The following is a 12,500-nucleotide window of genomic DNA, read 5'->3' as shown; positions in this document are numbered from 1 at the left end:
TACTGATGTAAAGGACCTGAATACTTCCTGCACCACTGCTGGACACCGTTTTAGAAAGTCCAGAGTCAAGTACCAAATGTTTTACCGGGGTTTCATTACCTCTCACATCCTGGAGAGCAGCTGGCAGGGAGCAGACCTGGTCCTTATTCTGACACAGTTGGCTCAAATGCTCAAAGGTCATCATGGTGGACATACAGGCCAGGTCCCTTGGAAAGATCTATAACAAAAGAGCAGGTCGCTATCAAACACAACCCAATAGGCCATAAAACATCGTACATACAGATAAGCTGTCAGTCAACTGAACTGAGAATTAGACCACCCCCCCTCCATGTCCCCCCTCAGCTCTAATTCACAGTGAATGAATGTATGGACGGACTACGCACTGCTTGAGGGATCTCCTGGTACTTGAGACCCTGGAAGTGGCGATGCTGGTCCATGCAGTTCATCACGATGCCGCTCTGCGGCTCCACCCAGCACTCTGTCACAAGGTTGAGCTCCGTGTCCACGTCTACGGCCTCTACCTCGGTGTCGTTGTCGTCATCAGTGGAGAAGCTGGAGGACAATGACACACAACGGACATAGGTCTGACAACAGTACTTGGTGCAGTGTTCATAAAGGAGGAGCAAGTATTTAGACCATACTCGAGTTTAAAACCACAATGTGTAGCAGCGTTGAGGGGTTGAGACCAAGTCAAGACCAAGACCAGTGCGAGTCCTACTGCACGACACACTTAAGATAACTTGTGGAACATGCAAACCACAGACACTCCTCAGATTGATCTGAAACATACACATTTCCATAAAAACACCTGGAGATTCCTCTTCATTCAATGCAAGACACACTGATCCACCTAACGGTTTCACATATCCTGCACCAGTTTTCACCAAGATTTTACAACTGTGGTGTTCAGAGTGGCTGTTTCTCCATCTATGGAGGACTGTGAGTATGTACTTGGCCGCTGCAGAAGCCCTCAGAGTTCCATCCTAAAATAACGAGTTGTGTGAAGGTGATTACTGCCAGTCTCACCTGTCCTTAGTAGATGTAGAGTGAGGTGGGAACAGGATGTACTGAACGATACAAGAGTGTCTCTCTCTGTCCGTGTCCCCTGACACACCCTGAAAATAGAAAAGAAATGAGTAGTAAGTAGACCAGTAGTCATACCAAACGCAACTGTACATAAACATTCCAGCACTGAAGATGAAGGTGCATTTAGTGCCGCCTCACCTTCATTGGCAGCTCGATCACCATGTTAACGATGCCCTCTCCGCTGGCGGCAAAGTGAAAGCCTTCTGAAATGCGGATCCTTCACGGACACAGAGAGACATTTTCAGGCGACGCACTCCACAAAGCTGCTTATCTCACATCAAACCACCACAGCTGCTACGTCTTTACGTAGCATTGAAGCAGCGATAATTCATTGTGATTAGCTGCAGTGATGAAATTAGAAACCTCAGGTCACATTTGCCACCAATCAAATGTTGCTTCCTGGAATTGTTTTGCTCATCATTTTGAGCAAAACAATGTAATCATTCTTTTAAAACGACAGAAAAAGGAAAACGTTTTCTGGACAAAAACTACAAGAAAAAAACACAAATGAAGTGAACTCACTCGGAGAGCATGGACAGGATGTGAGCGACCGCCTGCATGGCCACGGCCGGTCCTTGGCTGCTCTGCACGGCCCACACCCAGCGCTGGTGGAGGAAGTACCGGGACAGAGAGGCCAGGGTGGAGGAGGCCATCCGGTTGGCCGCCATGCTAAGGGGGACGGAGCTGTTGGAGGGCTGAGGGAAGTTCTCCATGTTGAAAATGAAAGGAGTCCTGAAATCCAGCGGCAGCTTCTCGTACCTGCACAGCATCCGCGGTTCATTTCGTTTAAATGTGTCCACTTTTAATTGAGGCATTCTGACACTGCAAGCGAATGCCCTGCTGTCACATGCACTGACCTCATGAGCAGCTTCTCCAGAGGCTTGTTGAGCACCACCACGCAGGGCCTGTCTGACAGTGCCGCTTTGGGGGCGGGGATGGAGGGAGACTTGGACGGTGACGGATGACCCACAATCTTCCTCTTACTCTTGGGGGTCGCCTCTTTGTTCTGAACGCGTTGAGGGAAGCGAAGTTTGAGGATCTGATCTCGCAGCTCGTCAACAATCTGATGGAGGGCACGAATGTCAGCACAGGTTAGCTCAGAAAACATACAGCAACCGGTTTTTCAACGTCTGTACAGATGTGGCCGGCGCCACCTCACCGTGTTTTCATTGATTGGCTGCCTAATTGATGTAGCCAAATGTCCGGGACGTTTTTTACGCGACACTGCTTCATAAAGTGCTTTTAGCGGTTTTAATCTGCGGGTCTGTTTGAACCTCTGCGGTTAAAAACCTCCTGAACGATGAACACTCATCTAACCAGAAGAAGCTGACTGAGATGACGACAACAACTCCCACGAACCCACGCTAACTTCACAACGACTCCATGCTCCGTCTTTTGTTATTGTTGGGATTGAGACAGAAAATGACATATTGTGTGTTTAACTTCAGTAATACCTGCTGAGTTTTCACTCCAAGAAACAGAAGACCACTAAATCTTAACTCAAGTTGCATTTATTAACCGTTACCAGAGCTTCCAACTGCATCTCCTCTAACCAATGGTCCTCATCTGCTGAAGACTGTGAACAAGCTGGTAAATCTCCTTTGAGTTAAGATTGTTCGTCAAATTTACTGTTGTTACTCCAATTATCAATACATGGATGTCTACTACTGTATCATGTTCTGCACTCATCTTTAAAGCTACATTTGCAAACAAGATCCACTAAATAAGACAATATTCTGCTAAATACAAAGAGAATGCAACACGCAATCCAACACAAACTACAACATAACCACACTACTACAAGCTGGAACCTCCTTATCCTCTTCACAAAGGCAGAGTCATTGGTTTGGAAGTGTCCCTGCACTGTGATAACCTTCTGCAAGTACAGTACCTTGTTTCTGACATGAGCTGGTGTACCAATAGGGAAGCCCAGACGCAGAACCATGCAGGGCGTCTTGGAGATGAGGCGGACCAGGTAGAAGGAGGTGGGAGGCTGGTCCGACGAACTGTGGAGACACAAATCACTGAAACCTTGTTATTTCAAGAACTAAATTATTGTTAACAGATATGATTTATATCATTTAAAAGCCTCAAGGTAACACAAGATAAGTAATTGATATAGTTTTGGTGGTAGAGTATTCCTGTAAAGGCTGTGTTCACCCTGCTGAGAACACAGTTGTGCGGGAAATATTTCCAGTTGAGGAGGATTTACTTTGAGAACTTTGAAAATTGAAGATGCTAAATAATGTCAGAAATGTCAGCTACCACCAGCTCTGATCCAAAAGCATCCTCTTTGTGTCAGTATCCAGCACATAAAACAACGAAGGTTTCCTCCAGCTCTTGAGCCCATGTGGTATTTCCAACTGCTGTCTCACCTGTATATGAGTTTGACATAGGAGTATCCCTCCACCAGCACGAAGCTGCTCCAGTCCCTCAGCAGGGATGTGAGGGCAGAGTGGGAGATACGACACTGAATGGTGCTGTAGCGTCCATTGTTTCCAGCTGTGTGCAGGTGTTTGGGGACAGGCCTTGAGGGACAGAATGATGAACGTAATGAGGGACGGACAGACCAGGATGGACATATCCAAACAGATATGGCAGATATTAAGGCCAAACGCAGAGTTTTCTCACATGTCATGTTCAAGGAGGATGGCGATGCGATGCATGTGCAGCCATCTCTGCCAGAAGTTGGCATCCATGGAGAGGACGGGCTTCCAATAGGAAGCAAACTGGGACTGAGAGGAGTCTTTGGATCCACTGTGCTGCAGGGACAGGACCTGGACAAAGAGGAGACCATTCAGCCGAAGGAGGAACGCAAACAGAAGAAAGGCTGAGAGGATGCATTGGTTACCCTGACCTGCCCTACACTGTCTTTGAATCAACAGACCATGTCTTTGGTAGACTATGAACTATTTTCCACTGCAGCTTCGAGCTACAGTGTGTAGAATCATACACTTTGGTGGTAGTACCAATTAATAATAATTGACATTGCTTTATTCAACACCAATACACATTTGTTCCCCAAGGTTAACGCGTAAATGTAGGTTTTTGGGCGATAGCCTCCTTTCCCATTGCCAGTCGATGAGAATTCCTTTCTGTTTTCTGTGTCACAATTTGACGTCACGAATGCGTGGGTGGCCAGTTATGGCTGCATGGATGAAACTACCAGTACACTCTGAGAACATCACCGCCACTCAGCAACTGCTCCTCGGGCAGACAGCTTAGTGCATTTAAATTTGTTTTGGCGAGACTGTAGGACGCGTCTTGTACGACGACTTTGGGCTGATTGTCTGCATACATCACTGCTTGTTTTTGAGTTTAACGACGCCTTACGCCTGGTGTCTAGATGGGGAGTTAGCCCATTGTGGGTTGTATTCATTCAATCACACAATACAGTAGTGGTTGTTGCAGACACACCTGGCAGAGATCTACACTCTACTGAGGGCACTTTTCTAGTATTTAATATATATTTACTTCTACGTAACACATAGCATTGCACTGTAAAAAATGTAGAAGTTAGTGGGTGTTAGCGGGTATATTGCCCAGTGGGAACGGGATCATAGTGGCTTTAATGGAAGACAATACAAAATACATAGTTTTCATAACAAAGCTCACAAAAGCAAGCTATAGGTTTAGTTAAATCTGCACTTAGGAGGAGTTCTATCAGACCAAACTGTCTAGGAGTTCTCAACATGGTTAAGAAGGATCAATGAAGGTCTGCACAGTACCGGAGTAGTGGAGCCGGGGGGGATGTAGAACAACGGAACTCCGTTTTTGGTGCTCTCAGGAATCATGTAGTTCTCAGGGATTGAATTAAATGATTGGAGGTGCACCAACATCTGATCAGTCTGGTTGATGCTGGAAGAACGCAGAGCAACACATTAAATATAGTATTAAAAGAATTGCAACCAATCTTATTTAATGTTGGACACTATGGTGTCCTTCAGACAGGTGTACCTCTGCAGTGTGTTCCAGAAGCGCCGGATGACGGATGTGCGGTACGGGCTGGTGATGGGTTTCCTCTGGGTGCAGCTGATATCATGCAGGATATCGTAGCTCCCCTCCATCGTCACCTCCACCCTAGTGGTTCTCTTGGCGGGGTCCAGCGGCCAGGAGGCGGCTGCCAGGTACTCGATGTGCATGTTGTGTTTCCATAACAGCACCAGCTTCACCTCCAGCTGAGTGCCACCTAAAGAAAACAGAACTCGGGTCTAACGGTGCTCTGTCTTGATGAGCTGCTGTTCAGATTTTGTGAAGAGAGCGTTTTACCTTTGGTCAGGCTGATCTCTCTGATGGTGTAGCCCTCCCTCAGTCGCACAGACACCACGCTGATTAGATGAGCATGGACTTCCTTCTCTGTGTGCTTCTTCCTCCTCATGACCAGGGCTGGGTTCCCGCTGGCTGACACCAGGTGCTCATTGAACAGTTTGTGCTGGGAAACTACAAAACAGGGAAGTAGTTGGTATGTAGGCCTATTTATTTTCATCATCATAATCATCATCGTCAATAGCAATACGCCTATGTTGTATTACATTTTATCTCGGAAATAAATTCAGTGAAAAATACCATAGAGTAGAAAAAATATATATATAAAAGTTAAGTTTAGAAATTAATTCAAAATAGACTCCATTGGTGGGATAATGGCCGTAAAGTTCTACATTCTTCCTTCTATTCAATTCATCTAGATAGGTCACATCTGAAATTTAAAAAACACACCAGAATTACCACCAAGCAGTTTTATGGCTCCACCAACCAGTCAAGTTGGAGTTTACATCCATGCCTGTCCCAAATGTCACCATTTTATCTTATTAGACTTTTGTGTTAAATTGTCAAAATTAGCATATACATTCTTGACTAACTTACCATTAATGACTATTGTAGTTAATGAGAACCTAGGAAACAGGTACCAGTATGTTTAAATCAATAAATGCTGTCTGTGTTTTTACTCTTAGAACTTTTAACTCTTTCAAAGTGTGTTTTCAGTTCATGAAAGTTAATTGAAACATTTTGGTTGCCTAAAAATGACTTGTTCAGCATGCAGTTATACTACCAACAACCAAAAGATGGAGATGGCAAAAAAACCAAGATGGAGACGGACCAAAATCAAAAGATGGAAAAAGCCAAAAACAAGATGGAGACGGCAAAAACCAAGATGGAGATGGCCAAAATGCCAAACTCAAGGCTTCAAAACCGAACGTTGTGGTGACTACATCCACTTCTTATATACAGTCTATGTTTTGGGGACCGAAGAAGGAACTGAATAGCCCTTGTGTTGCGCCCTTCTACCCCTCAACGGGGGCGTAACACCTACACACACTCAATTTCAAGACTTCATAGTATGCATAGCTAAGCTAGCTGTCTCACCACATAAGTACTCGGAGTTCATGGACTCGGAGGTGTTGAGGAAGGAGTAGGTTAAGAAGGCCTTGTGGTAGGTGTTCATCTCCTGGCTGTTCAGATCCACTTCAGGACAGCTGGGCAGGTATGAGCCAAAGGTGGCTAATGAGATGAACTTCATCAGCTCTACATTGGGGATGTAGCCAAAGCTGCAGTCATAGGAGTACGCACCGCCAACCTGGAGAGGGATGAACTCAAAGAAGAGCAGTCAGAGGCTTCAGTACAATGTCTCCTTCATCCAGGATCAAGACTGTGGAGTCACCACGTCGACATGCCAAACACTGACAACCTGTCTCGAAAGAAGAAGCTAGACAAGTAACAATGTTCTGGTCTTTACCTGCACAAAGGAGCAGGCAATGGTTCCACTCCTGAGCTGGTTCAGCAGGGTTTCACACACGGCCACATCAGGAACACTCGTCACTCCATCTGTGATTATGATGATACCTGGAACACACACAAGTTCAAAAACTAATTCTTATTGTGATGAAGTCACGTGAGGTGCTTCAAAGGTGTAAAACAGTGTTCATCACACCAAGATGACCAAGACACGCAAAAGGCAGACTGAAGGATATGACGATGTTTCACAACAGGTTCAAGTGCTTGAATTACATTTCATAGGCCATTTTTATTATTTTCATCTTTTATAATTTTATTTTATTTATTTCTTAGTTTATTTTTAACGTATCCAACTGTCTCACTGAGCTTTCTGTTATTATTATTGGCTGTCAAAGCACTTTGTGAACTCTGTTTTTAAAGGTGCTATATAAATAAAGTTATTATTATTATTTGAAGCATATTGAGACTAACACTTCTAGTCATAACACAATCAAAGACGGGAATTTCATGCAAAAATATTTAGCTTTATGATATAGTGGGCTGAAAGCTCAACCCACTGCAACTTCAGAAAAGATAAATGAAGAAAACAGCTGCAGCAATTTGACAAGAGCAGCATCCCGAAGATAAATGCTGCAAAAGGGGGAAAAACAACACAAGCACATGCAGACACATGCACACTGCAAAAAAACACAACACGACTAAATACAGACACAACACAATAAAACATGGTTACATAATAACAAGAGGTAATGAACCCGCATTGCAGATATTTGCTATTATAGCCCATCATGAGCAGTTTGTATTCTGTGTGACTTGCAGCGTGTCTGTATTTGGTCGTGTTTTCTTAAGCTGCAGTGTGTTGAGCTCACTGAACACACTGGGGGGGGGGGGGGGGGGGGGTTGTTTCTCTTGCATTGAGTTCTTGTAGCTTCCTACCTCTCTTGCACAAGTCTATGTTTACTTTAGATTCATGTATATTTGAGTATACTGTATGCAGGTAAGCGTGTGTTGGTATACATGCGAGTGTCTTTGTGTACATGTACATTTCATAATAGCTGTGTTGTTTCTGGTGATGCAGGAGTTGTCCAGTCAAAGGCCTGGTTGTTAGAGGGGTTTGGACTCCTTCAAAGTGCTTCTAGGAAACAACTCAGCAAGGGAGGAGTTCCAAACCACGAAGACCCCCCCTTGATTGAGAAACTAAATGATAACTTTGGGTTCTGAAGGACAAAACTACCTGCGCTGGAGTTTGGGGGCAGCAGCTGAAGGGCCAGGATGCCCTGGCGCACCATGCTGACCAGACCCATATCAGCTGACACCATTGAAATGCCTTGCTTCCTGTGGGGCTGGTCATCCAGGATGTTGCTACTGGAGCTCTGGACTGGCTCCACAGACTGAAAAGCACAGGGAAAAAATACATTGATATATATCGTCATCAACACTGGACACTTTGATGTTATGCCACGTCCACACTACTCCATTTCCATATGGAAACACACATGTTCTGCTACGTTTACACTGAGCGTCCACACTACGACGGCGTTTTCCAGCACCGAAAACGGAGGAGTTTGAAAACGCTCCCAAGGACGGATAAGTTTGAAAACTCCGGGGTTGCCTCTTCGTGTGGACGGTCGAAAACGGATACATTCAGAAACAATGACGCCCACACCCGCTTTCACTACTTGATTGGTTCTTAGCAGTCATGACGTGTCCTTCCCTGATTCGTCACACTCCTATCACGTGACCCTTACCCGGAAGATCACAAACAACAACATTGATTACCGATCGACTACCAGGTTAATTTAACATGAACAACTGATTACAGGTGTTGCTGACCGTGTTGTCTTTACTAGCAGCTGTTGTGCAGTTAAAGTCTATTATTAACCCTAACCCTAACCCTAACCTAAACTAGATTATAATTAATTTGAAAGCTTGGTTCTTAGTCTTTCACACCCAACGTGGAAAACAATACAGCCAGTTATATTTGTTATAACCTGTCTTTACTAACAGGCCATGTACCACAGTCCTTCAAAGTAGCTGTAATTAAACCTCTTCTTAAGAAGCCCACTCTTGATCCAGAGGTGTTGGCCAACTATAGACCGATCTCTAACCTTCCCTTCCTCTCTAAGGACAACTGATTACAGGTGTTACTGACCTTGTTGTCTTTACTAGCAGCTGTTGTCCAGTTAAAGTCTGCATTATTACGGAGGAAGCAGCTGTTATTGGAGCGATCAGCGAGCGGCGTGACCAGCGGCGTTATCAGCCCTACGGAGCGGCCTTCTGAAGTCACGTTAGCGGCTTTAGGGAGGGTGATGGACACAAAACGGAAGACTTTCCTTTTCTTATTAATGCTTATTTTGTTCTGCACATCTATTGTGAAGTCCACAGATAAAATGTAAAGGAACTAAAGCAGTAAATGCTCTCCAGTAGGACAGATAGTTAAGCCACCAGCAGAGCTATGAGTGAGAACAAACAACAACGAAACCAAGGGAACAAGTGAGAGACGTGTGTTGACCACATTTATGGACCATAATCTAGTAAACCTTTATGTGTAAGTGTTGATTTTAAAGTGAATTTGATGTGTGAGAGAGATAAAGAGCAAGACCTGCAGTTAAGTCTGCAAAATAAAACTTCTAAAACGTTCCATGAACTGTGTCTATTTGAGTTCATAGAGGAAGATTTTAGAGAAGATCTTAAGTATCAAACACGACCGTTCATTATTAAAGACTACTTTATTACTCTGTCCTATTTGTTTTAAACTTACTAACCAATCTACTTCCTGTTTACACCGGCAACCATCATGCCCAGTGTACGTGAAGAGTCATGGGATATTCGTTTTCGTATGGACGGAGATCATTTAGAAAACGCCGCGTGGACGGAGATTGTTTTCGTTCCGTTAGACTCCTGACACCAACCAGTAAAACTACTGACAAGGCGCATACAAAGGGAGGCAGTCTCTAAATTGTAACTGCAACCCCCCCACTCCACCCTAATCTTGGAGTTCCACTGAAAGTGCCACCACGCAAAATTTGCCGATATTGAGTTTTGGGGGTCCCTGTTGTCTATGACCCCTGTCAAGGGTACCAATAAAACACAAGCAAAGGCACAAAGTCCCATAAATCAGGGCACAATAATAAGGGTTGCCAGGTTGAGAAAATGGCAACTAATTCTTGTATCCTGACATCTTTGAGCTGGATGGGAAATGATACAGCAAAGCATGTACGACATACACATGACATGTATACGTATGACACATATGTATTACTGTACAGTATCTTAATCACTCAAAATATAAGGTGACAAAAAATTGCGACATTTTCCATTTCAGCAACCAGAAGCTAAGGCCTGGTTGCCAGCGTTACTGTTGACCCCAGTAAATAGTTGAAAAACGATGTAGGTGGCATATTTACTCACTATATGCCACTGTTGTGAGTGTTGGCACACCCACGGTAACCAGCGGCAAGTGGCAAAGACAATGTCGTGCTTTGGCTAACTGTTCACACATCACAACTGCTCTTTGTCATTAAGATGATGGCGATGAGACACAGGCGGAACATAGTTAGGACTGCCCTCTAAACCATGACTTGGATCATCAGTGGACGAGCCCACAAGGCAACACAAATCCGGTTCAACTCAAGGAATTCTTGTTCCTGGTATGTCAGGCTTCATAACAAAGTTGTTTCTTGAGCTGTGATGCATTAGGACACAGGTGTCAAACTCAAGGCCCGCGGGCCGAATCCGGCCCGCCACGTCATTTTATGTGGCCCGCGAATCCACCAGGAAAAAAAAAAAAAAAAAAAGTCCACGAAGAGAAAAATTGATGCAGAGGGAAGAAAATGTAATTTAAGATGGGAAAGCGAATACATGTTTGTGCTTCAAGGAGAAAAACGGGTCTGTCTTCTGTGTTATGATGCGTGTTGGTGATGAAGGATACAATTCACGTCGGCATTTTGACACCAAACATGGAGCTAAATTTAGCCTCCAAGAAAAACATCAAATTGTCCAAGAATTAAAAGGCAGAGTGCAATCACAGCAGAATATATTTACAGAAGCTACAGCCCAGTGCTGCTAAAGGTATGTGAGCAGGTGAGCTCTGACCAGATACAGACTTTTACAAATGTCAGTTTGTGAAGAAACACCATCGCAGACCGAGTTCAGGAACTAGCAGCAATCTAACAACACAGCTAGCTAAGAGACGAGATACATCATCTATCAATGTTTGTAAGAGGCTCAAGGCAGACCTGACCTCAGTGAGGAGCTCTTGGATGTAGCTGCCATGCACGGGACGACGGCAGGGCGGGACATTAGTGATGCAGAGAGGTGATAAAAATAGCTTTGAACAAAGTTAATGTAATAACTTGTGTTTGATGATATTTGTCTTTGATATTTTCTTTAATAGTTTGATCTTTGATAGAGTAATGTGGGTTTCTTAACCCTAAATTAAAATGATTGATGTTATAATAACAGAAATGTGCTTAAATATCATTTTACATTTATATAACTGCATGTACAATATTTTTACACTTGAATAAACAATAATCAAAAGCAGAGAGAGTTATTTAACAATATGTTAGGAGTAGTTACAGTTATACAGTCTTACAGTTACAGCCGGCCCTTTGAGGGAAACCATGATGCTGATGTGGCCCAGAGTGAAAATGAGTTTGACACCCCTGCCTTAGGACATCAGAATATTAGACAGGCAGCACCAGTCAGCAGCCAGCTAATCAGAGTTGATGGAAGTATAGGTTTGCCTCTGGGGTTATCGGGAGGTCACCTCCCATCAGTGTGTCGGTATGAATCAGACCTACAACACCTCCAGAAGGCTCCAACCTAAAGACTAAGAGATCTAGTAGATGTGTATCCCTTAGACACGTTCCTTCTACCTAAAGGTACCTTGTTATTTCTAAACTCTCTACAAACGACAAAACATTAAAGGAGAAGACGGGCATTGTTCTGTATTTTTCTGAATGTCAACAAATCTCCAAAAGGAAACCAACAATGAGCTCTATAACAGTCAGTCTCTGACTTCCCTACTCTGTCTGTGCTCTCTGCTCCAATCCCATTGAAGATTTGCATCTTTAAAACACATCATAAACACTATATTTATATGAAAAATAAAAAAGGCTAAATGATTTCCTAAAACACCTGGCCACTGAATTTTCGGCCACTGAAAAAACAATTTTTAAATCAAAAATGACTCAAACGGGAGGATATAGTGCATTTGTTGGGGACTATTTTCAGAAGCGGATTAATCCACATTTCTCTGGTGAGTATTTGTGGCAGCAGGACGTGTTTGTAGGATTGAGTCACAATAAACGACACAATGAGAAACATATCAAATACCGCCAGTCCTATGCAATAAGAGTTTAGATACATTCACAATATTAATAAGAAATGATTCATATGAAAGGATATGCTTTTGGTGAGAGATAGACTTTGTTTAAATGAGATCGGTTTCCTCGTCAACATCTTAAAATACAATGTAAATACTGTTGGTGAGCACTTGCCTGTTCGTGCTGCTGATGGAGGACTTCTGCGATATTGCTCTCCACTGCTCTGAGCTGCTGGTAGATGTGGTGCAGGAACTCATCCAGGTCCGTTCTATCAAGCTGACAGCCCTGAACCAGAACCTGCAGGGGGAACCAAGGCTGTCAAAATGACTGCAACAACATCTGGGTCAGGAG

General features: G+C 43.8%; 1 protein-coding gene across 15 annotated transcripts in view; it reads right to left on the bottom strand.

Annotated features, from left to right (window-relative positions):
* Window positions 1–12,500, bottom strand: part of szt2 (SZT2 subunit of KICSTOR complex) — a 117,935-nt gene that overhangs the window by 94,324 nt on the left and 11,111 nt on the right. For 12 of the 15 annotated variants that reach the window (XR_012947763.1, XR_012947762.1, XM_076079171.1 and 9 more), the window contains 16 exons: window positions 12,324–12,446; window positions 8,054–8,210; window positions 6,821–6,927; window positions 6,451–6,676; window positions 5,356–5,526; window positions 5,044–5,275; window positions 4,815–4,944; window positions 3,718–3,863; window positions 3,462–3,614; window positions 2,978–3,110; window positions 1,944–2,149; window positions 1,609–1,845; window positions 1,225–1,303; window positions 1,027–1,115; window positions 384–552; window positions 100–217 (listed from right to left, as the gene is read on the bottom strand). Coding sequence is in view for 13 of the 15 variants with exons in the window: in XM_076079171.1 (XP_075935286.1) it covers window positions 100–217; window positions 384–552; window positions 1,027–1,115; window positions 1,225–1,303; window positions 1,609–1,845; window positions 1,944–2,149; window positions 2,978–3,110; window positions 3,462–3,614; window positions 3,718–3,863; window positions 4,815–4,944; window positions 5,044–5,275; window positions 5,356–5,526; window positions 6,451–6,676; window positions 6,821–6,927; window positions 8,054–8,210; window positions 12,324–12,446 (2,476 nt within the window). In the remaining 2 variants the exon portion in view is untranslated. The remainder of the gene's footprint in view (window positions 1–99; window positions 218–383; window positions 553–1,026; window positions 1,116–1,224; window positions 1,304–1,608; window positions 1,846–1,943; window positions 2,150–2,977; window positions 3,111–3,461; window positions 3,615–3,717; window positions 3,864–4,814; window positions 4,945–5,043; window positions 5,276–5,355; window positions 5,527–6,450; window positions 6,677–6,820; window positions 6,928–8,053; window positions 8,211–12,323; window positions 12,447–12,500) is intronic. The other 3 variants (XM_076079163.1, XM_076079162.1, XM_076079165.1) reach the window with 3 other exon arrangements.

This window comes from Anarhichas minor, unplaced genomic scaffold, assembly GCF_050575085.1.
Source record: "Anarhichas minor isolate MPS153535 unplaced genomic scaffold, ASM5057508v1 ptg000071l, whole genome shotgun sequence".
Classification (NCBI taxonomy): Eukaryota; Metazoa; Chordata; class Actinopteri; order Perciformes; family Anarhichadidae; genus Anarhichas; species Anarhichas minor.
The sequence above is the reverse complement of the archived record's forward strand: the minus strand, read 5'-3'. Positions and strand labels throughout refer to the sequence as shown.